Raw genomic sequence first — 22,890 nt, 5'->3', positions numbered from 1 at the left:
CTGCCAGCGCTTTGCCTCAGGAGGTCAGTGTGGAGGCAGCTGCGTGAGAGACTGGTGGGCACAAGGAGGGAAAGAGGGCCAGAACGGAGACTGCGCCGGAGTCGAGACCGTTTCTGAAGTGGCCTGCAGGAGACAACTCATAGAGCTGCCTGAGGAAAACAGTCACACTTTATTCCTGTCTTTTTTATCACATTCTTTTAGCATCCCTATTTTTGTGTGCACGATATTATACTTATATGTTAGTACAAAATAGTTTCCATATATAATTTATACATACATATACGTAACTTGGAGCCCTCTTGGTGCGGTGAAGATTCAGCTGCTAACCATAAAGGTCTGCAGTTCGAATCCACCAGCTGCTCCTTGGAAACCCTATGGGGCAGTTCTACTCTGTCCTATAGGGTTGCTATGAGTTGAAATCAACTTGACAGGAACAGATTTGTGGGTTTTTTTTTTTTTTTTTTTTTTTTGATGTATGTAACTTGGACACATGCCCATGTAGGAGGCCAGGAGTGAAGGCAGAAGCTGACAGGGAGGGGCTGCCAGGAGATGGGAGGCGGGTCAGTGAGCCCGTAGAGGAGCTGCCACCTGAGTAAGACCCTGAGGCAGTAGACTGGACAGGTGTGGCTTTGCAAGGAGAGGAGGTGGAGGGGGCCTCTGGACATCCTTGCAGACTTAGGAGCCCCATGGGAAGGGTAGCTTGGCAATCAGAACAAGACCTCAGGAGAAGAGGCCTGAGGGACAAGATGAGAGTCCCTGCTTGGGCACTTGATGTGACGTTCCTGAGGGACTCGGTGAGGGTACTTGGGAGTGCCTGGTGGGCCCTTCGGGGGATGGCAGGGCCCAGAGTGTTTTGGGATCTCCGCACAGAAAGCATAGCGGGAGGTAAAAAGAAAGGCCATTTTCCTGCTTGTTTTGAAAGTACCAGTGGGTTTTTTGAAGGGCTTTGCTGATGTTACACAGTTAGTCTCCAGGGTGCAATAAACTCCCTGGTTGGAGGGCAGGGTCTGATGGGGCAACATTTTATTTCATGCCTTTGTTGTTGTTAGGTGCTGTCGAGTTGATTCCTACTCATAGTGACCCCATACGACAGCGTAGAACTTCCCCATGGGGTTTTCTAGGCTGTAATCTTTACAGGCGCTGATTGTCAGGTCTTTCCCCTGCAGAGCGTCTGGGTGGGTTTGATGTGCCAGCATTTTGGTTAGCAGCCGAGTGCTTAACAATTGTGCCACCAGGGCTCAAAACACATAAGCTGACAGCCCACTGCCCTTGTCACATCACGAGAACAGGCCAGAGGACAGAGCTGTTGCCTTGTGAGGGGCTATGTGCCTCTGGTCTACTGTTCCTTTCTCCTTCTGGCCCTTTCTACATGGTTGTCAGGGCAGGGCTAGACCAGTCTCTGTCCAGGTGCCGAGGTACCATCAGTGGGCCCTGGGGGTGGAAGTCCTCTCAGAGATCAGGGCAGAGCCCAGGTAGGCCTCACTGTTTTCCCCTTGGTAGGGACATCTCTCTACCCCCCAGGGCCCCATGGTGCACATGCCTTAAGTCTCTGTGTAACCGTGGACACACAAGATTGCTAACCTGCAGCTGTTTCTGCTCAGGGCAAGAGACTAGCCAGCCCTGGGTCCTGCCCATCCAGATGGGCTCCTGCCGGGATCCCTTGGGGGGGATGTCAATGTCCCTAACACGAGTAGCAGCTCCCTCAAGGGCCTCTGAAGGGCAGTGAAGCAGGGAAGCATCTGCTCTCACTCTCCCCACAGCTGAAGTCTACATCGGCATCGGGAAGCCCGCGGAGGCCACAGCATGTACCCAGGAGGCTGCCAACCTCTTCCCCATGTCCCACAACGTCCTATACATGCGAGGCCAGGTTGCCGAGCTCCGAGGAAACATCGACGAAGCCCGGCGATGGTATGAAGAAGCCTTATCTATCAGCCCCACCCACGTGAAGAGCATGCAGCGACTGGTGAGTCCCAGAGCCAGGCGGGAAGCCCCCTCTTGGATTGGGGGGCCCCTCAGAAGCAGTGGATAGATTGCAACCCTCAAACCAAAGGTTCCAAAGGCTGGATGCCATTAGCAGCCAGGTGGCCACATTGCACAAAGCCAACAGGCACTTTTCTTTTTGTAGTGTATGCAAATAATGTCCCTAGGCATTGACAGTACACAGCCTGAGCAACGTTGCCTGGCAGTCCTGTTAGATGCTCTGGGGGAGTTTGAATTCATGATTTCCTGGCCAGCAATTCAAGCCACCCTGTGGTTCTGGGTCCGATAAAGACAGGCGTACACACTAGCCACTGCCATTGCATCTTGGCCTCTGCCCTGCTTACAGAGCCTCCTTAGGGAATGTCCACACAGGGTGAGGGGGCTTCAGTGTGTGTGTGCGAGCTCTCTACAAACTGAGGGTTTCTCTTACCTTGAGGGAGCCTGAGACTCCAGCTTGTCCACAGGTTGCTGGCTAGTAAGGGCATTCTTTCGGGGGTGGGGAGTCGCTGAGTAGCACTAGGCCAGGAATACAGGTAAGTCACCCCAGTTTCCACACTGCACGTGGGTGTGGTAGCTCTCCAGAAACACACGCCGCCCTTCACTAAAGGCTCACCCCCTCTTCCGGATGCTCAGACCAGAACTGGGGTGGCCCTGTGGCTCCCCGTCTCCCTTGCCGTGGACAGTCTGCGACGATCCTGGAGTTGGCCCCCCCATCCGTCCAGGCTTCAGTTTAGCCAGGGACCAGACTGGTCCCCACGGGAGGGGACTCATCATTAAGAACATCTAAGCGTGCAGCTGCCTCACAAAGCCCTCCGTCTGCTCTTCTCTTCTCCTGAGGGTCTGAACTGAAACTGAAAAGTTAACAAGGTATGAGGGCCTGGTGAAAAGCCATGCTGCTCTCTGTGGGCCTGCATGCCAGACTTTTTATTTCCTTCTTAGCAGTAGGATACCTCTGATTTAATGAGCCACAGGAAAGAAAAGCTTGTACGAAACCTTAGGTGCCCTTCAGTCGGCAGCCCTGGGGAGTCCGGCACCGGTAATCAGACAGCCATGTGACATGAAAGAAAGAGCCCTGGCCGGGGTCCGGGACAGAGCTATGCTCCGGCAGAGTCACTCGCTGTCTCTAACCATGGGCCCGTAAGGCCTGCGGGCTCTCCGAACCTCAGTTTCCCTTTTGTAAAATGAAAGCATCTGACTCCATAGGCTGTGAGTTTCCGTCCACTGCTAGGAGGACTGTGGTTTTGTAACTAATGAGTGAAATGTTCTCCAAAGGACCCTAAAGCCTTTATTATCTTGCCATTTCTCATAGTAACGTTGCAAACTGTAGAAGGGGCTGAGCGGTAATGACTGGCTTTCAGCAGAGGAATGCTGAGAATTAGGCACCATGGGGAGTATTGGATCTGCACTCAAGCTCAGCCTGGTCCCTCCTCCTGGGAAGCCTTGGCTTTGACCCTTAACCTCTGGGAGGCTCCGTAGGCCTGTAAGTTGGGTGTTTCTTACCCTTGAAGGATGTTGTGAGGGCCAAGTGAAATGATTTGCAGAGCAAGCCTGGCATCACTTCCAGCACCTCGTAAGTCAAAAACCATCAAGCCGACTCCAACTCCTGACAACCCCACGTGTGTCAGAGTAGAGCTGTGCTGCGTAGGGTTTTCAGGCTGGTTTTCCAGAAGCAGACCTCCGACCTTTCTTCTGAGGAGCCTCTGGGTAGACTCAGACCACCAACCTTGTGGTTAACGGCTGAGAGTTCACTGTTCGTGCCACCCAGGGACCCCTGGCACCTAGTAGGTGCTCATTAAATGGAAAGCTGATGGTAGTCATGTTCACTTTTAAAAATAAATCAGACCTCGTAATAATTGCAGCAGCTCGGTTTTTTTCAACTTCTCTTTATGAGCATTTTGTAGCTCACTTCAGCTTTATAAATAATTTTATATATTATCCAAACACGAGTCTGTTTGATTAAAAATATTACATGGCTTTTAATTCTCGTCTCGCTATTGTAAGAGGAATTTGTAAAGAGCTTTTCAGATCCCCATGCCTCTGCCGGAGCCCTGCAGAAGAGGTATAATCAGCGCCGTGTACCAGCCTTTTTATTAAAAGAGGCACTGTGTTTCTACCTCGGGGCCTATGAATTATTCAGAGAAGTATTTCTTGTTCATCCCCAGGGGGATCACACGAGACACAAGATCAAATAGGAAGATCGCACAGGGAGAGTTTTCCATTTCACCTTTGGAGTTTTTCGAGACACCTGAGCTCCCTGGCAAATGCCAGGCCCTTTTCTTTCTGCAAGGAGCAGGCAGTGGGCCCAGCCCAGGAGAGCTGGTCAACATGGGACAGGCTGAGAGGGGACTGTGCCGGTGGGCTCCATTAACAGGGGCCAAGCCTTATCAGGCTCAGTGACATTAGCTGCCTATGGAGGTCTCTGCCAGTAGAAAGTGATAATAATAATAAAAGTAAATTTAATTTAATAATAAATAATAATAAGCTTTTCTCAACACATTCTGTCATTATTGTTGTTGGATGCCATCGAGTCAGTTCCAACTCATGGCAGCCCCACGTGACAGAGAAGAACTGCCTGATAGGGTTTTCTAGGCTGTAAACGGAAACCCTGGTGGCGTAATGGTTAAGTGCTACAGCTGCTAACCAAGAGGTTGGAAGTTCAAATCCTCCAGGCATTCCCTGGAAACTCTATGGGGCAGTTCTACTCTGTCCTATAGGGTCGCTATGAGTCAGAATCAACTCGACGGCAGTGGGTTTTTTTTTTTTTTTCTTTCATCTTTACAGGAGCAGATTGTCAGGTTTTTCTCCCATGGAGCCACTGGGTAGGTTCAAACCACCAACTTTTCAGTCAACAGCTGAACTCTTAATGATTGAGCCACGAGGGCTTCTCCAATACATTCTAGTATATTCAAAAACTATCCAGGTTGGGGGCCGATTGAGACCAGCAAGCCTACAAATGTTGAGGAGTTTAGATTCTCTCAGTCAAAAACTGCTCATTGACTGTGGTCAGGGTAGCTTCCAAAGTACAGCTGGGGTGTTTCTTCTTGGTGATCTTCTAAGTAATACTCCAGCTGTGTCCTCCACAGCCTGCCACCAGGAGCCCAGCCCATAGCAGGCAAGAGCCCCACAGCAGCCAATGGGGTGTTCCCTCCCCCTGGTACTGCTGGACCTCCTGGTGCCTGTGGAGGAGGCAGCCCCTGGAGTCCCAGGGCTCTTCAGCCCTGAGACTTCACAGCCCCTCTTTTTCCTTCTCCCCTCCCTAGGCTACCTGGGAAAGTTGTGTTTCTGTGGCCTTGGATAGAAGGAAGGAGCCCTGGTGATGCAGTGATTAAAGCTCCTGGCTGCTAACTGAAAGGTCAGCAGTTTGAACCTACCAGTCATTCCACAGGAGAAAGATGTGGTAGTCTTCCCCCATAAAGATTACTAGAAACCCTATGGGGCAGTCCTACTATGTCTTGTAGGGTCGCTCTGAGCCAGAATGCACTCGACGGCAATGGGTTTGGTTTGGTTTGGACTGGATTGAAGAACGGAGGGAGATAGCATTTTCAGTACAGAAGCTAAGAATGAGGGCCCAGAGCCAGAATTCTAGCTCTCATACTCGCTAGTCTTGGCATCTTGAGCAGGTTACACAACCTTTTTGCCTCAGTTTTCTCAGCTGTATAAATGGAATAATATTAGCAGCAGTAAGTCACAGACACAAACATGAGAACTGAAATTTCTTGTTTATTCACGAAAGGTCCTGTCTCTACCCTCATGGAAACCAGACTGGTTTACCACTCCTAAGTCAAGAGGAAAGGGTGAGCAGGGAGATCTGAAGCTGTCTCTTTAACAGATCGAGTCCGGGGAAAAGACAGGGCTGAAGACTTGTGGCAGACAGAGGCAGAGGAGGAGGTGAGCTTTGACAGTCGCCTGGCACACGGGGGAGAAGGTACGAGTGAGGAGCTGCCTCAGGCCAGGGCAAGGGCACCTTCGGAAGGTCAAGACTAGAAGGAGTCTGAAGAGCATGACTACCAGAGACCATAGACGCCGCTGAGAGGTTCCAGGGAAGGAGCGGAGTGCAAGGCAGAGGGTGGGTCATGGCAAAGAACAGAGACAGAAAAGTGCATCTGCGGCAGCCGCTAAATGCTCAAAGATGGAGGGACACCAGGAAGGGCGTTGTTTGGAAGGAAAGGAAGCCACGTTGTGTGTCACAGATAGAGACCAAAATGGCTGGTGGTAACTGGGAACCATTAACAGTCAGGAGCTTGAACTTGTTCTGTGAAGAACGGCTATTTGTTAGCTCTGGGGGTTGGCTGTAAGAAACAATATGTGCCCGATTGTCTGGCCCAGGTTATGAGAAAGGCGCGATTTAACCAGAAATGCAAACAAGATAACATTTTTTAAAACCAATAATGACTTGGGAGGCAGATGGTATTTCTTAAAGTAAATAGAAGGTCAGACTTGACAAGAGAAATGTAAATTAAACCCCAGTGAAAACTGGCTACTTTCTAATAGTTTTAGCCTTCATACATGTGTTTTAATTCACGTATAGGGAGAAGGGAGAAGAGAAATAATATGTTTAGTGTTAATGAGTTAGCACAAGAAGAGGGAGGCAGCGAGCTGCATGTGGGCAGACATTATTAAGGATGCAATAAGCTGACGGGGTGAGGAAGACTCATAAAGCAAAGTTGTTGACAAGGGAAGGAATTCAGAAAGGGAGCAGACTTTTCCCAGAAAATCTAAAGGCATATTTTCATATTATTTTTGCATAAGTGTATAATATACATTTACATACGTTTGCAAGCTATCTTAAAAAGCCTTTGGCGCCTAGTACCCCAAGTGACTTAATGAAACACAGGGCAACTTTTTCAAGCCTGTTACTTTGTGTTCCGGAGTAGGGAGAGAGGACGGGAATGAGGTTCACTGTGGACTGGGGACAGAGGAGCAGCATCGCCGACCCTATCTCCCAGACCAGGTACAGAGGCTCTGCGTAGCCAAGGACAGAATTACCAGGACAGGGACATGCCGTGCAAACAGGGCCATCTGCGTGCCCTCTGAGAACATCCCGCCTGGGCTTTTGAGGGCAGCGTGTAGGGTTGGAGAGCAAGGAAGGAAGAAGAATGTTCAGGAGGGAGATGAATATGGAAGGGAGCCAGCAAGGTTGTGTGGAAGGGAGTCAATAAGGCCAGAAGGAGAAGAGGATTGCTGAGAAATAAATTTATGTCGAGGATATTAGCAGGGTGCTCAGGCCTTCCTCCAGTCCACTTGACAGGTTGAGAAAAGGTGTGGGACAGAACCAGATGGCGGGGTCAGCCAGGGCTGGGGGAGCAGACAGCCTGTGGAGGAGGGAAACAGAGGCAGCCCACAGATTTGAAGAGGACTGTCAGCAGCAGAGGGGTTTGTGCCTGAGAACACTGGGAAGGGAGCAGTGGAGACACTGGTGAGCCGGGGGCCCCTCCTCTGAGCCCCACTGAGGGGACGGAGGAGAACAGATGTGTCAAAGTGAGGCAAGCGATAGGTATCGAGCTGAGTGTGGTCTGGTGCCACGGAGATATTTCAGAGCTGATGCTGGGAGATAAGAGAATATAAACAGCACCAAGGGGCCATCCCCTTGAATGTTTAAGCCCCCAAGGCAAAGCTGGGGGCAGGGAGAGGGACAGAAATCCATCAGCCAATCAAAGAAAGGTAGCTGGAAGTGACCAGAGGAAGTAACGGAAGACCATTGGTGGAGCTCTCCGAAGAAAAGGAGGAGATGATGGGGTAGAAACATTGTTGGAGGTGAGAGGTTAGGCCCAGGCGGTCTGCCCATGGAGTGTGGCTGAAGGATTGCTTGCTCACCTGGAGGAAGTCCCTGGGATGGTGAGTTGAGTGCGGATGAGGTTGCTGAGTGGGAGAACATTTTCAGGCTACCTTCAAGGGTCTATCCAGTAACACATAAGCTTTTTGGAGGTGAGGGGAGTATGGTGGGCCCAAAAGTGCTAGTTTGTCTTCTGTGGACAGACTGTAAGTCATGATGACATTGAGCGATGCATCAATTGGTCCGAACCCACCTGGAGCAAAGGAGAATGATGAACACCAAAGACACAAGGAAAATATTAGCCCAAGATACAAAAAATGATGACATTGAGTGATGCATCAATTGGTCCGAACCCACCTGGAGCAAAGGAGAATGATGAACACCAAAGACACAAGGAAAATATTAGCCCAAGATACAAAAGGGGCCACATAATCCAGATACTCCATCAACCTGAGACCAGAAGAACTAGATGGCACCCAGCTGCCACCAATGACCACCCTGACAGGGAACACAATAGAGAGTCCCTGACAGAACAGGAGAAGAGTGGGGTGCAGAATTCAAATTCTAGTAAAAAAAAAAAAAAAAACTAGACTTAATGGTCTGACTGAGACTGGAGGAACCCTGGAAGACACAGCCCCCAGACTTACTCTTAACCCAGAACTAAAACCATTCCTGAAGCCAACTTTTCAGACAAAGAATAGACTGGACTATAAGACATAAAATGCTACTTGTGAAGAGTGTGCTCCTTAGTTCAAGTAGATACAGGAGACTAGATGGGCAGCTCCTGTCCAGAGGTGAGATGAGAGGGCAGAAAGGGATAGGAGCTGGTTGAATGGACATGGGAAATCTGGAGTGAAAAGGAAGAGTGTACGGTCACACTACAGGGATAGCAACTAGGGTCACACAACAATGTGTGTATAAATTTTTATATGAGAAATTAACTTGAGCTGTAAACTTTCACCTAAAGCATAATAAAACAAAAGAAGGAAAAAAAAGATGGTGTCAAGTCAAAGAGTTCACTCACAGGCTGTCTCTGAGGCTTTTCTCCATGATCTTACGCATTCCGAAATATCAGAAATCTGGAGAAACATCAATATGTAGAAACTTTAGAAGCGGCGTTGCAGTTCTATTTCAGGGGAACCATTGGTAAGCCAAAGACTGGGAGAGAGATCAGCTGAGCTGTTTGAAAAATGCATTTTATGATGAAATACCCGAAGGCACACAGTTCTGACATGCTGATGGCAGGTTTGGAAGGAGGACATCAAAATGCGCAGTGCAGTGGGATATATCTTATGGATTGTTACTACATTTTAAGTTGTTTTAACAGTTCTAAAGGTTGATCCAGACATATTCATCAAAGCAAGGCTGACGACTGATACTGCGCTGAAAAGAAGGCTCTTCTGGTGTTCAAAGAGGGCCTGGAGCCAGAGCTTTCTTGAAACTGTCTTCTCGCTTACATGCTTGTTTGCTGTGCAAAACGCTTTGCCCATTTTGCATGGCGGGCCAGAAGGATGGCACAGAGGGCTTGAAGTAAGGGAGAGAGGTGCGCTTCAGCTGGTATTGCTAAATTATGAAACGTTGGTGTTCTCCTCTCTCTCTCCCCCATCTTTTAATGTGTCCATCTGTTTAATGAGGCAAAGTTGCTTGTGTCTGAGATTTCACTAGTTAGCAGAGAGTTTCATCTGTGATACTCTTGGAGGAGAGATGCCTCATGACGATGATACAGAACTTTTCAGGAGTGACTCCAGGGCCTGGTAGCTTATGTCTGTGTCTACGCAGTTGGTTTATCCAGCAGCCCAGTAGGAGCGACCCAGGGCACAGATAGGCAGGGCAGCCTTACCTCCGGTTTTCCCTTGGAGAAACAGGTCTTGAAGAGAGGGCCTTTGATCCTTGCTACTACCCTGGATAAGACCCAGGCACAATTAAGCTAATGAAATAGAATTGAGACACCCTGCCCCTTTCAAATGCTGATTTTTAGAAATGAGTCTCTTTCATCTAAATTTTCTTGTACCTAGAATGATTGGCATTAAATAAGTCTAGTGAGACGGCTCTTTCATCTGTTAAGTGTATTTTATTTCCTTTCAGAATTAAATAAACTGCTTGTAAAATGAAGAAAAACAATTTTTTCTTTGAAGAAAGGCTTATGAAATATTTAGATGTCCTTCCCATGTGTCTGTATGCTGGGGTATGCTTTGAAAAGGTACTCTTTGAAAAATGTACAGGCCTTAATTTCTCTAATATCTCCACTCGCTATGATTGGGGTTCAAGCTAACAGTGCCATACTCAGAGGAAAAAGTAGTTCACTCCTGTTGGATGTTAGGTCTCTGCTCTTTTCTCTATCTTCTCTCCCTTTCTTTAATGGTACACACTGTGCGTTTTAGCTCCTTTGATACCTTGAGGTCCTTTCAAGAACTATTACTACTTGGCATGAATATAACTGTTCTCTCTAGAAAGAAATTTACAGCCTTATTTCCTAGTGGCGTAGTGGTTAAGAGCTACAGCTGCTGACCAAAAGGTCAGCAGTTTGAATCCACCAGGTGGTCCTTGGAAACCCTATGGGACAGCTCTGCACTGTCCTATAGGGTGGCTGTGAGTCGGAATTGACAGCAACAGATTTGTTTGTTTAATCTCTTTCTGATGTTTTTGTTGTCACAATGAGTGGTAAAATGGAGAATCTTTTCTTTACTGACGGAGAAAACTTCTCTTCGTGACCTGTCCCAGTCCTATTGTGAGTTAGAAACAGAACCAGGACAAGAAGGTACGAGAATCCTATGTTAGTATTGCCATTTAAGAATATATAGCTCTCTGTGTATGATGCTTCAGTCATTATTGCCAATTAAATACTGGCTTATCCAGAGAGAGGGCTCCCTGGTCTAAACCTGAAATTGTCTCTCCGCAAATGGTTTCACCAGGCTGGGGAGATCAGCCAAGGACTCGCAGAGCTTGGCCCTGTCCTTCACCCTTCTGGCGTCCTGGGGCAGCCCTCTCCTGAAGTAGGCCCAAAGCTTGATGAGGGGGTGGAAGGAGAAAAACAGTAACCTGGGCGTGGAGCCTAAAGCAGAGACAACTGGCAAAAGGGGTTGGGGGAGTGGAACCTGGAAATGATCGAATGGACTGAAAAAAAAGAGAGTAGGGAGAAAGGAAAGAATAACAGCCAAGACCTGTTTGTCTTTCGAGCAGTAGTCTTTGCCGTCATGTGTCACTTGGAGAGCTGTGGCCGAGCAGATTTTACTCCGTCTCCATGGCCATCTTTCTGTTCTCTCGCCTGTGAAAGCGTGTCTTTCTTGTTGTTTTTATTTTGTTCTGTTTTTTCCAGAAGGTCAGATGTTCAGCTAGAGCACATCACAGTGCTTTGGGGGAGGCTACAGACCAAGGGTCCTGGGCCACTGTCACTCAGTGCTTGGCCTTGCCCCCACTCCATGTTAGCCACACAGCACTGAGTGCTCACATTGACTGGGTCCTTCCATGTCCCTGGTGGCATAGTGGTTGAGTGCTATGGCTGCTAACCAAAAGGCCAGCAGCTCGAATACACCAGGTACTCCTTGGAAACTCTATGGGGCAGTTCTACTCTGTCCAGTAGGGTCACCATGAGTCAGAATCGACTCAACGGCAATGGGTTTGGTTTGTGATTTTGGTTCCATGTCCCACAGCTGTGCGAAGTGCTCTGCCTTCGCTGTCTCACCCAGTACTCATAGCAAACCCTCTGAGGCATGGATGCTATCTGTCACCGTCATACAGACAGGAGAATGGTACGTATGTGTTGAAGTTACTTACCCAGAGGTGTAACCTTGGTTAGAACATGTGGTCTCACAGTCTAAACCAACTCATTCCCCTGTCCTTTCCTTTTTTTTGTAACAGCCTGTTGAGATACACATCACATACTATACAGTCATGCCCTTGTCTTACTCTCCTGGTTTTCTCCCTTAGTTCTCCTGCAGCTGTCGAGGGCCTTTAGAATCTGCAGATGTCTCCTCCCAGTGCGTTTTCACGCCTCAGTACAAGTGCATCCCTCTGATCCTGGTGGAGAAAACGTAAAGGAGTGGGTGGGTGAGGGGAGAGAAGCCTGCTGCCTCCTTGTAACGGTAATCACCGCCACCACCCCCTACCCCCCGGCTCAGCAGCCCACCACTGCCCGGCTGGTGGAAAATACTCTGTTGTTGTTGGGTGCCTTCAAGTCGATTCGGACTCATAGTGACCCCATGTGACAGGGTAGAGCTGCCTCATGGGGTTTTCTAGGCTGTAATCTTTATGGGAGCAGATTGCCGGGTCTTTCTCCCACAGAGCCATTGGGTTCGTTTGAAGTGCCAGCCTTTCGGTTAGCAGCCAAGTGCTTAACCATGGCACTTCCAAGGCTCCTTGGAAGTACTCTGCAGGCTTAATAAAGCCCTTACCCAGAATTCAGCCTGTGTGGAAATACTGATGCCACTTGGGTCATAGTGCTGCCATAATGAAAGGGACGCTCTGAAAGGCAGCTTGCCGTCGCAGAGTCAGGGGGCACCCACAGGCATCACTCTTCCCTGTTACAAATGGGGTGCCATTGCCCTTGAGTAGATCTTGAGCAGATATCATCAGAACCTAATTTTTAAATAGTTGGGTTAGCTATATCCTTGTACAGAGGGCTTCAGAGTGTTTGTTGGTTCAGTGCAGTGGGTTGTCAGAGTGTCACAGCGGGGTCTCAGAAAGGAGGACATACTGGGCTGGAAGGTGGGACTCTGGTCATGTGTGTCTGGAGCAGCCAGACCCCCAGGCCAACCTGCGGTCCCTGCTCTGGGGCCAAGCGTGGGAAAAGGTGACAGGGGCAGCCCCTGCTCAAGGGCCCTGGATGAGCACAGTGACTATCCCTCCCACGTACAGAGACGCTGTGTCCTATTGTCCCCAAGCACCTTCTTCCTTTCAAAGTCTGTACTCCATTTGGGAAACATGGTGGTCACTGTCTTAGGCTGGAGGCTGCTGGGATCGGTGTCCTGGTGGCCCTGCTGGAGTCTGTGGTAGTCTTCCCAGGCTGGATATGCACAGAAAAAGGCTGCCTACATGGGCAGCATTACAGCTGGGAGAGACCCAGTGGGCAACAGCTGCTCAAGGGCAGGGGCCCCAGGCGCAGTTGTCCACAGGTTTCAAGGGCTCCAAGGCATGGCCCTTTTATTTACTCATTTCATTCAGAGTGCATCACCCACCAAGAAACTGGCTCACATGATCCACACTCATGAAAGACTGGATTCTAAACCAGAAACCAAAATGACAAGGCACAAAGAATCAGGCCGGGCCTTTGCTGGGCCACTTGTATCTCTCTCCCCAGTGGGGCTCACCCTCGAAGCAAGTGCCTGACCCAGAGTGAGGTACCTAGGAAGCTGAAATGGCTGTCCCTTGGTGACCTGGGGCTCCAAGTCAGACATGCTGAGGTGGGCAGATGCCAAAGGGTTGGGGCTGTATGGATCCAGACAGCAGCCCCTCCTTTGCACAAAGAGCACCTTCCTGGGGCCCAGAACTCTCCGGCCCGTCACATATCCTTCAGACCAAAAGCCTTCATGTTCCATGGTTACAGATGAGCCAAGAGCTGGACTCCCTTAGTCCCTGGGAATGCCAGGGATGCAGTGGAAAGGGGGCCTGCCACCCCCAGCCTTGGGCAGCCTTGTCCTCTCACCCCTGGGTATCATACGAATATCATTTCCTTTAAAAAAAAAAAAAACATATGTCCAATCCCTGCTTCCTTGGACCAGATGAATTCTCGTGTAGTGGAGTTTCTATTAGTCACACCCCAGTCCTCTCTTCCCAAGGCTAGTCCCTCATCCCTCAATGGTGACTCAGGGCCTTGACTCCTCACGCTTCTTAAGGTAGTTCCCTCCGTAGACTGTGAGCCTGGTGTGACCTCGTTCTGATCTTGCTCCCAGACTGAGGAAGCCTCTTTTGCTGCCTTGCCCCAAAACCTAGATGGACCTTCCTTTGTGTTATGGATTGATTGTGTCATTACCCCCCAAAAATATGTGTGGAAATCCTAACTCTTATACCTGTAAATATGACCATTGTTTAGAAATAGAGCTTTTTTTCTTTTGTTATTTTAATGAGACCATGTCAGAATAGTGTGGGTCCTAAACCTAATCACTTCTGAGTTATAAAAAGAGCAGAATAGAGAGTGACACACAGGGGAAGACAGACACCATGTGATGATCATCTACAAGCCAAGAGACGCTGCCAGCCACTAGAAGCTGGAATAGACAAGGAAGGACCTCCCCCTAGAGCCACACCCCGAATTCTGACTTCTAGCTTCTTGAACTGTGGGAAAATTTATTTCTGTTCTTTAAAGCCACCCACTTATGGTAACTAGGATACCTTGTTTCCACGACGCCCAGACGTTTTCTTGGTTTTCACATCTGGCTTAGAGGGTGAGGTCCTCTGGGAAGAAGAGACCATGTTGGGCTAATGTGTTTGCAGAGTGCCTGCTACCCTGATCACAGTAGCAAATAACCACTCAGTGAATGAGCCTGTCAAAGCTGTGGTCAGCTATGCGGACCCAAAGGAGGGAATGATTTGAGTAGAGGAAGGTATTGGAAATGAATTAAGGGAAAAACCAGGTGATTGAACCATGTAGGATATAATTTTTATATTTTCACATCCTTTTGAAACTGCATATTTTTAGCTTATGACATTTTCTGGTTGTTAGGTAGCTGTGTCCTCTTTGGAGCAAAAGCAGTGTCACCCTGGGAATCTAGAATTTTTGAGGTACAGCCTATGACCCCTATGCTTGCCCTTGTGCTTGCCGACCCCTCCCAAGTAACCCTCCTACCCCCCCAGAAAAAGTATCCTTTGGTGCGTGGATATTCTCTGCAGGCCCTTCCTGCTCGGTATGTGGAGCCCTTTTACCACTGCAGCGTTCTCCCAGCGCTGGCCGGGGAGACACGGCTTCAGGCCACCTCCGCTTTCTCCGAGCCCTGCAGCCACGCACCCAGAAGCACCGCGGACCCAGCGCAGCCTCTGCAGTGCCAGCCCTGCTGTGCGCTTCATCATCAGGCATTCGTTTGCTGCGGCTTATGGAAAAAAATTAATTCTGTGTTTATTTCTGTTTTCTGTGTTGGAGTCTTAGATGACTAATTACAGGTAGTGCCATTCAGTCTCCCATTAGTAATTATGATCTAAAATTATTTAAAATCCGACATACCCTATGCAAACCATTTTTTCTTAGAAATTCTGCCACATTATTGCCGTGTGATTTGACTTTGAGATCCAGCTGCGTCCCGGCTTTGCCGCATTCAGTGCTCCCGGGCTGGTATCAGGCTGTTCACTTTCACTTGTCTAGGTGGCTGTGTGTTCTTAGACACCCACTGCCATCGAGTCAATTCTGACTCGTATTGGCCCTATAAGAAGACAGCGTAGAACTGCCCCATAGGGTTTCAAAGGCTATAAACCTTTACAGAAGCAGATAGCCATATCTTTCTCCCGCTAAGCGACTGGGGGGTTCAAACCACTGACCTTTCAGTTAGCAGCCGAGTGCTTAACCCCTGTACCACCAGGGCTCCTTTGTTCTCAGGTATTGGTCCCTTATTCCGCCTCCTTATCTTAGGCCTCCCTGGTTATAGCTCTGCTGCCGCCACAGTATCTGCCTCTGAGCTCAGCACGGGTGTGGCTGACTCCATGGAGGCGTGGGCATCCTGGGCCATCTGGGCTTGCTGCTGCCCTCCATCTCCCCATCACTGGTACTAGTCACAGAGACTTCCCATTGAGTGCCCAGGGCTCTCTCTTTGGGCCGTGTCAACCCCGTGTGTTATCTGGACCTTCAGACTGAGTTTAAAACTCCTAAGCCCAAAGGTCTAGGGAGAACACCCTGTGAGAAGCCTCTCCCAGGTAATTGCTTCCATTGTTTTTCCTCAGCCAATATCCAGGATGAGGTCCTAAAATGGACAGGGGGCAGAGGAAGGCCTTCAGACCTGACCAGAGAGTTGATGGCATTGTGGGATGTAGAATTCCATCGAAAGTCTCTAAGTTTAAGGTCTATCTGTTTAGAATAAAATTGACAACAGTAACTTGAAAGAGTCGAAAGGAACCTTAGGGGGCAGTGAGTTTATGTTAATGGGGGAGGAACAACTAAGAAAAGAAGGGCGAGAATGGTTGCATAACTCGAAGAATATAATCAATGTCACTGAAGTGTACATGTAGAAACTGTTGAATTGGTGTATATTTTTGGCATGTATATTCTCAAAACAATACCTAAGTAAAAAAAAAATGTCTGTACTTAAGCACCCCCTTTTACAGATGGGGAAACTGAGGCTGGAGAGGGGAGGGGACTTGCCAAGGGCACAGAGCAGTGAGTGGCAGGCCTAAAAGGAATCTGACTCCATCTCTTGAAGCTTTCGTGCCCATTTTCCCTATTTGCACAGTGGGGGTAATAATGCCTGTCTTCTTGAGTTTCAGATTGGGGCGGCTGAAAGAGGCCATATCTCTGAATTCCTCCCGGGCAGACCCTGGCCCCAGAGAACTCTGGGCCCTGCTCTGGTGGAGACGGGTGGCATTTGTGCTCTTCCCAGGCATTGAAGGGCTCTCACTCTCCGTCTGCTGAGCTTTGCTTTCTCTTTTGCTCCCAGCTGGAATGAAATCTTTCTCCCCCCCTCCCATCTTACCTTGCCTAGAAGTATCCCTTCATGCTGTGTGGTGTCCCTGACCTCACAGCTGCCCCCCAACAGCTGGCGTGGAGCCTCAGCAGTGATTGCAGGAAAATTTCTGGATGAGCATCTGACCCCCTTCCTGGGGCCTAAGGGCTGGTGGTGAGGAGTTGCTTAGTAGCAAGAAAGAGACTGACAAAATGTACCAAGGATCACCAAGCCTCAAACTCTCAGGCTTATGGAAGGTCCTGACTTGGACCCAAGGTGGCCTGTCTCCCCTGCACAGATCCACAGAAGCCTGCTCCAGGATCCTGGCCATGGAGACTCCCTGTTCTTGGAAACTGGTGAGCACTGGGGTTCAGGTGCTTCCAGAGGCGCTTTGCCCAGGGTCATTGAGGGGAGCACTGCCCAGAGTCAGGAGATGGTCTTACCTCTAATTGGGCTCCCTAGGGCCCCAGCACCCGACTGGGTAAAGGAGAGAATACAACTGAGGCCTGAGAGTCCCACCACTAGCTCTCAGATCCTGGACCTCAGTATCCAGAAAGTCCTAAGGCCCTTTGAAAGCTCCTTGGCTGAATATTTCCTTCTTCCAAAGCTCCTGGGCCTCCAAACCACTTTGCCCTGGCAGGAAACACCCCTCCTGTTTGTTGCTTTGCCTTTTTACTTCCCACCAGGTTCACTGACTAATGCCTGCTCCTTCTCTTCCCTCCTCCAGTTTCTTCCTCCCTTTTTTTCATTGGCTTGCTATTTACATAACACCTGTCTCTTAAAATACCTTGCAGATATTGCTTCTTTTTGAGCCTTTCAGAATATCAACTAGTAGTCACCCAAAAGGCTTTTGAAGCAGGAGAGGACTCAGTATTTGAGCACTTACTGTGTGTCAGGTATTGTTGGAGCTTTACCTTTGAGCATCGCATTCATCTGTCACTAGTCATTTTTTCAGCCCAAGTGGGAGCCAGAGATGGATCTGAGATAATGAACCACACCAGCTGCTGGAGATGCACATGGGACGACTGGGGGAGCCTGAGTATGGACCAGGGAGTAGATGATAGAAAGGAAGCACTGTTAATTTTGTTAGGTGCAACCGTGGTTGTATGGCTAGATAAAAAAGCATCTTTGTTTTTTAGAAGTTCAACACTGAAGTATTTAGGGATGAAATGTCACAATGCCTGTGGTTTACTTTAAAATACTATACTAACCTGCACAAAAAAAACCATTGCCGTCAAGTCAATTCAGACTTATAGCGACCCTATGGGACAAGGTAGAAGTACCCCCATAGGCTTTCAAAGGCTGTAATCTTTACGACAGCAGACTGCCACATCTTTCTCTTGTGGAGCAGCTGGTGGGTTTGAACTGCCAACCTTGTGGTTTGCAGCCAAGCGCTTAACCACTGCATCACCAGGGCTCCTTAACCCGCATGAAATAGATGAAGCAAATATGAAAAATGTTAGCAGCTGTTAAGTTAAAGTGCTAGGTATATAGGTGTTCATTATATTTGCTTTTCTACTTTACCGTATGTTTGAAATTCTTCATGACAAAGTTTTTCTTTTTTTAAAAGTAAGTCAATGTGATATGGTTTGCATTTTAGAGAGATCACTCTAGAGGCTTGGGAGGATAAGTTGGGTAGAAGTAAGAGACACAGAGGACTTAAACTCTGTAACATGTTGACCACCCGAGATAAGAAATACTGAAAAAGTAGATGCGTGAGCTCAGTGAGGGAACTGGAGGGTTCCAGGTTGACACTTAGGTGCCTTGTTTAGGCACCTGGATGGATATGACACCTTCACCAAGATGAGGGAACATGGGAGGAGGAGCAGGTGTGAGAAGGGCAATGGCAAGTCTGGCTGGTCATGATGAAATGCACAACCTTGGTCCACCCAGGAAGAGATGTTCAGTAGCACATGGCTGTGGGAGCTGGAGCAATGGTTTGGGAGTTGTCTGTGTCCTGTAGGTGGTAGCTGAAGCCTTGGACAGGCATACAACTGCCTGAGATGTTTCTTGCTCCCAGAGAGGAAGGAAGAGAGGGGGCTGAGGACAGACCCTGAGGAACACCAACCTTTAAGGAGCAGGAGGGAAAATAGACTCACGAGGAAACTTAGGTTTTGATTGTTTGCGCAGTTTTTCCACATCCACCCAGTCAGTCACCACTGTAGCTGGGATTTGAACCCGGCTCGGTCAGATTCTCGAGTCTTCTTGCTTCCACAATCCCACTCTACTCTCCACTTAGGCTGTGGCCAGCCCTGTGCACTGTTGGGGTTTATAGGATGTCCACAAAGCCACCATGCAGAGGAAAGATCCCAATCAGCAAAATCTCTCTGTGAGCAGAAGTGACCTGAATTAGAGACCCACCTTCCACACTGAGGACTTAGGTGACCCTGGGTAAGTCCTATCACTTTCCTGGGCCTCAGTTTCTTCCTCTGTAAAGTGGGGATAATGACATCCATTCCAGCAGGCTGTGGGATGATTAGATATCATCCCATGCACAAGCCAGAAGGATGTCAATGATGTTGACCACGCATACTGTGCCTTGGTTCCCTCTTCGTGTCTGTTCAAGACCTGATTCTCTTGCCAGATGTCAGTCCCCAGGGGAGGGTAGTTGACCCCAATCTCTAACAACACTGACTTCCAGGAAGGAATCTCATACTTCTCCCACCCCCACACAAAAGCTCAGGATCTGGCCTTGCCAAGAGGCCAGTCTTAATTAGCTCCATGATTGCTATGCTGGCCGATGTCCTTCCAAATGGAGCAGCAACTGCAGGCCCACCCCACAGGGGAGCCAATGGGATATGATGCTGTGCCTTAATAAATAAAGGAGGAGAGCATGCTGGCTGCAGCAGGCAGCCCCTCCGCACAGGGGCCCTGTAGGCCCCCTCTCATCCTCTGCACTGGGGGCAGCAGTACCCAGACAGATGCATGGGGCTGGAACCAAAGCACAAGCACGTACTCCCTGTGGGGATCTCCCAGAACAAGCTAGAAACAAATCTGCTTTTTCCTAAGGACAACATGCATTTTTCCAGGCTTTTCAAAGCAAAGGCAGGTCAGTCGAGTTATAATTGGCTCTCTAATTAGAACTCCCACAAGCTGTTAAATTCTTTACCTGCTGCCTGGCTTATACAAAGGTGATAAATCTGCTTCTGCCTCTGGACTGATTAAAGAGAGCCAGCTACAGTCTCATCCTTCTTGCTGACAGCAGCCCCCTCCGGCTGCCCCCAACCACCGCACACACCCACACACCCAGCAGCGAGTGTGGCATGGGACACGGCCCAGGTTACAAGAAGGCTGGTTTTAGGGAGAATGAGTGGGAGGAGACAAACCCCCCATTCCTATTTTCCCAAGTGTCTGGGGTGTTCTGAGGATATTTCATTGATGCCTTAAGCCCCCCCAGTCGAGTTGTTCTAAGACAGAGAAAGCATCTCTCTTTTCTCTCTGTGTCTGCAACCCAGAAGAATGTAGTATTTTTGTGTTCATCCCCTCAGCCCCTAAGATAACTGTGTACTTAGACCAACGGGGTCAGTGTGTTTTACAGCACGAGGCTCACCCGTCCTTCCCTCTGCTGTTGTGACACGGCCTCTCTGGACTCCTGCCAGGTGGCAGACACACATGTGTGTGTGTGCTGCGTCTCTTCAGCTCCTTCCACAATGACATCACTTTGGTAGCTTGAAATCAGGCATGGTGGGAGTATTTACACCACTGAAATTGGCAAATGCCACAAATCAGGGTTGTTGGGTTTTTTCTTTCTTTCCTTTTTTTTTTTTTTTCCTTCAGAGAGCTACTTTCCCAGCACAACACTGAACTAAAGGTCCAGATGGTTTGAATTATTATGAGGGGGAGGGAGACAGAGGAGATGGGAGCAGAGCGGAGGAGAGCAGTGGAGATTGGCAGAGAAAAAGAACACCAAGTTTCCTGACTCAGGACTTCTGGGTGTAGGGTGCTCAAGGCACAGATACACTGGAGCTCACCTCACACTCTGGTTGGAATCAGAAACGCTGAATGGAGGGAGAGGGGAGAAGGACCAAGACACGGAATTGCCCAGGCAGGTGGCAAAGAGGATGGCATGGTTGGGAGATGGCAAATTTTAGAGCAACAAAGACCCATGTTTGGAGTCCTGCTCTATCCTGCATTGGTGATTTGTATGGCTCTGGGCACGTTGTGTAACCACTGTAACAAGGAGGTGACAACACCAGGGCAGCATGAGGGTTAAATAGCATCCTTAGCACTTAGCATGTAAGATACCCCTAGCAGCTGTTAGTCTTCTGTGCTTTCCCTTCTCCAAAACAAACTGGCTTGTGAGAATTGTGTATGAAGTGAAGAGGTCTCCCGGAGCCCATCAAGGACAGACATTAAGTGTCCCGTGGATCTGTCCCTTCCCCACTGTTTTGGAAAAGGAGGGGGCTCACTTAGCAACAGAGCTTCTCAATCAGCAAGCAGGAGATGCCCAGGTGGACCACAGGACACTGAGCTCCTGGGGCAGTGGAGCTACCAGGCAGGCCCCCTGTGGACCCCTGTGAGCTGACAGCTGTCACTGTGTCCTTGGAGTGGCATGATGTGAAGAGGCGAGGAGGTAACCACAGAAGCAGTGTTTGTTGCTTTAATTTACTCCTTTTGCTTCCATTTTCCCATCTCCCTCTTACTCCTTTTTTAAGCCTGAAGAAACTGACAGACACTTGGGGGTTAACCCCCACAGGGATCCATTTTGAGCTCCCTGAGGAGGCTGGCGACACTCCTTGTTAGCACACTAATGGGCAGGCGGCCACAGCTAAGCTCTCTGTTTCTTGCCTGAATGCCTCAGCTCAGGTGAGCAGGCCATCCCTCTGCTCTTGCCCTTAGAGCTGACTAGGGAGTTTGGAGGACATGGCTCTAATCCTGATGCTAATATAATCCCTATCTAAGTGGGAAATGATAAGAGTGTAACTGTGGCAAAAGGAAGTGCTAGGCCCAAAGCTCCTGCCTGATGGCTGAGCTAATATCCACACAGCCGTGTGGTGCCCTGAGGACAGCTGCTCCCTCACATTCCCAGCCTGTCCACCCTGTGGTCCCCAGCCCATCCGCCTTCGTTTCTGCACCGACCTGAATTTAGGGCCAAGGCCTGGACGCCCTGGGGGAAGTTTATAAAAAATCCCGGTTAAAGTCTCATTTCCTGGCAAGCAGGCTGTTTTTATGGTCCTCACTGAATGGTGGGTCTCCTCAGTTCTGATGCACCAGAAGTTTCCAGTGGTGGGAGACTTGGCCAGGGTCCAGAGAAGCACTGTCCACTGAGGGGCCACTCACCCCACATTCCCACTTGAATTTTCTGTTTTGAGTTCTCTTATTATTTATGGAAAAAAATTTTTTTTCCAAGGCTTATCAATTGCAGTCCTTTCCTCATTAGAAAGTGTCTTATCGTTTCAGTTTGTTCCTGTTGAAAAATGGAAAAATATTTCCTGGCAGGGATGGGAAAGGCTTGCCAAAATGACTGCATCTGCCATGACTTGTAGTGAGTCATGGGCATGTGCCACAGTGCGCTGCCTGCCAGACCCCTCTGGTGGCACACTGAGCCAGCCAGGTGGGCCAGGGGGCAGCCCCCAGCAGGGCCTGCCCACCCTCTTTGGTTCCCTGTCTTGAAAACGAAGGCTGTAGGGAGCATTTTGGCTTCGTGTCATACTGGCAGCTGCTTCTGTCACTGGCATTCTCCATCTACATCTAGACTGTGCCTGCATCCCAAGGTGGCCTCAGGGACTGGGCCTGGGAGGCCTGCTGGCTGGCCTGGCTTAAAAAAACCCCACACTTCCCCACATACACAGTGCCTTCTCCGCTTCCTGACCCAGCCTTCAGAGAGCACGGCCATGATGTAGGTGCACGTTGGCCCAGAGGCTAGGGCCAGGTTTCCACACCTATCCTCTTAGTGGGCCCTGGGCTGGATGAGAGCGGGGGATGGAACGGAGCTGGGGAGTGACACCCAACCCTGAGTCATCTCTTGAGTGCCCGCAGTACCCCCAGCGCTGTGCTGGGGACTAGGACTGCCTTTCAGCCAGCAACCATTCATTGAGTGCCCTCTGGGTCCCAAGGACCACACAGGTCTGTTGGGTAGAACAATGAGTCCCCCAGCCCCTGCCTCCAGGATCCCAAGACCAACTGCTGATAGCCCTTCTCTGCATTGTTGGCTTTCTTGAGCTTTCCATTGTTTCCTGTAAATTTGAGAGCCATCCAACACTCCCAGTCAGCCATCCTTTGTCACTGCACCATACTGGGCTGGGAGTGTCTCCAGCCACCAACTGCATTTAAAGAGCAGGGAGGACCCTACAGGGCCCTGCTTGGCTGGCCAGGTTAACTTACAGCCACACTCCATGTTGAACTCCAGACACAGCGGTGCATCTCTTCTGCCTGTGTGGTCGGCACAGGTGGGAGTGTGGTTCCAGTTGCTTTCCCATTTGTGTTGTTTACTTTTGTTGCTGGAGGCCTGCCTTCCTCTTGGCCAAGCCATCTCAGACCCCTCACCAGGAAGCATTCCCAGACCCCGCCACTCACCCCTCCCAACTGCTGTGGGCATTTTACTCCACAGGCCCAAAT

The 22,890-nt window shown here is 49.5% G+C and overlaps 1 protein-coding gene across 6 annotated transcripts in view; it reads left to right on the top strand.

Moving 5' to 3' along the window:
• TTC7B (tetratricopeptide repeat domain 7B) overlaps positions 1–22,890 on the top strand; it is a 312,432-nt gene that overhangs the window by 270,065 nt on the left and 19,477 nt on the right. For 5 of the 6 annotated variants that reach the window (XM_049898916.1, XM_049898913.1, XM_049898918.1 and 2 more), the window contains one exon: positions 1,761–1,963. In XM_049898916.1, the coding sequence (XP_049754873.1) occupies positions 1,761–1,963 (203 nt within the window). Of the gene's footprint in view, positions 1–1,760; positions 1,964–5,240 lie in introns of all 6 variants that reach the window. The other variant, XM_049898914.1, reaches the window with a different exon arrangement.

The sequence above is a fragment of the Elephas maximus genome, chromosome 10 (assembly GCF_024166365.1).
Source record: "Elephas maximus indicus isolate mEleMax1 chromosome 10, mEleMax1 primary haplotype, whole genome shotgun sequence".
Lineage (NCBI taxonomy): Eukaryota > Metazoa > Chordata > Mammalia > Proboscidea > Elephantidae > Elephas > Elephas maximus.
This window is presented reverse-complemented; position numbering and strand designations above follow the sequence as displayed.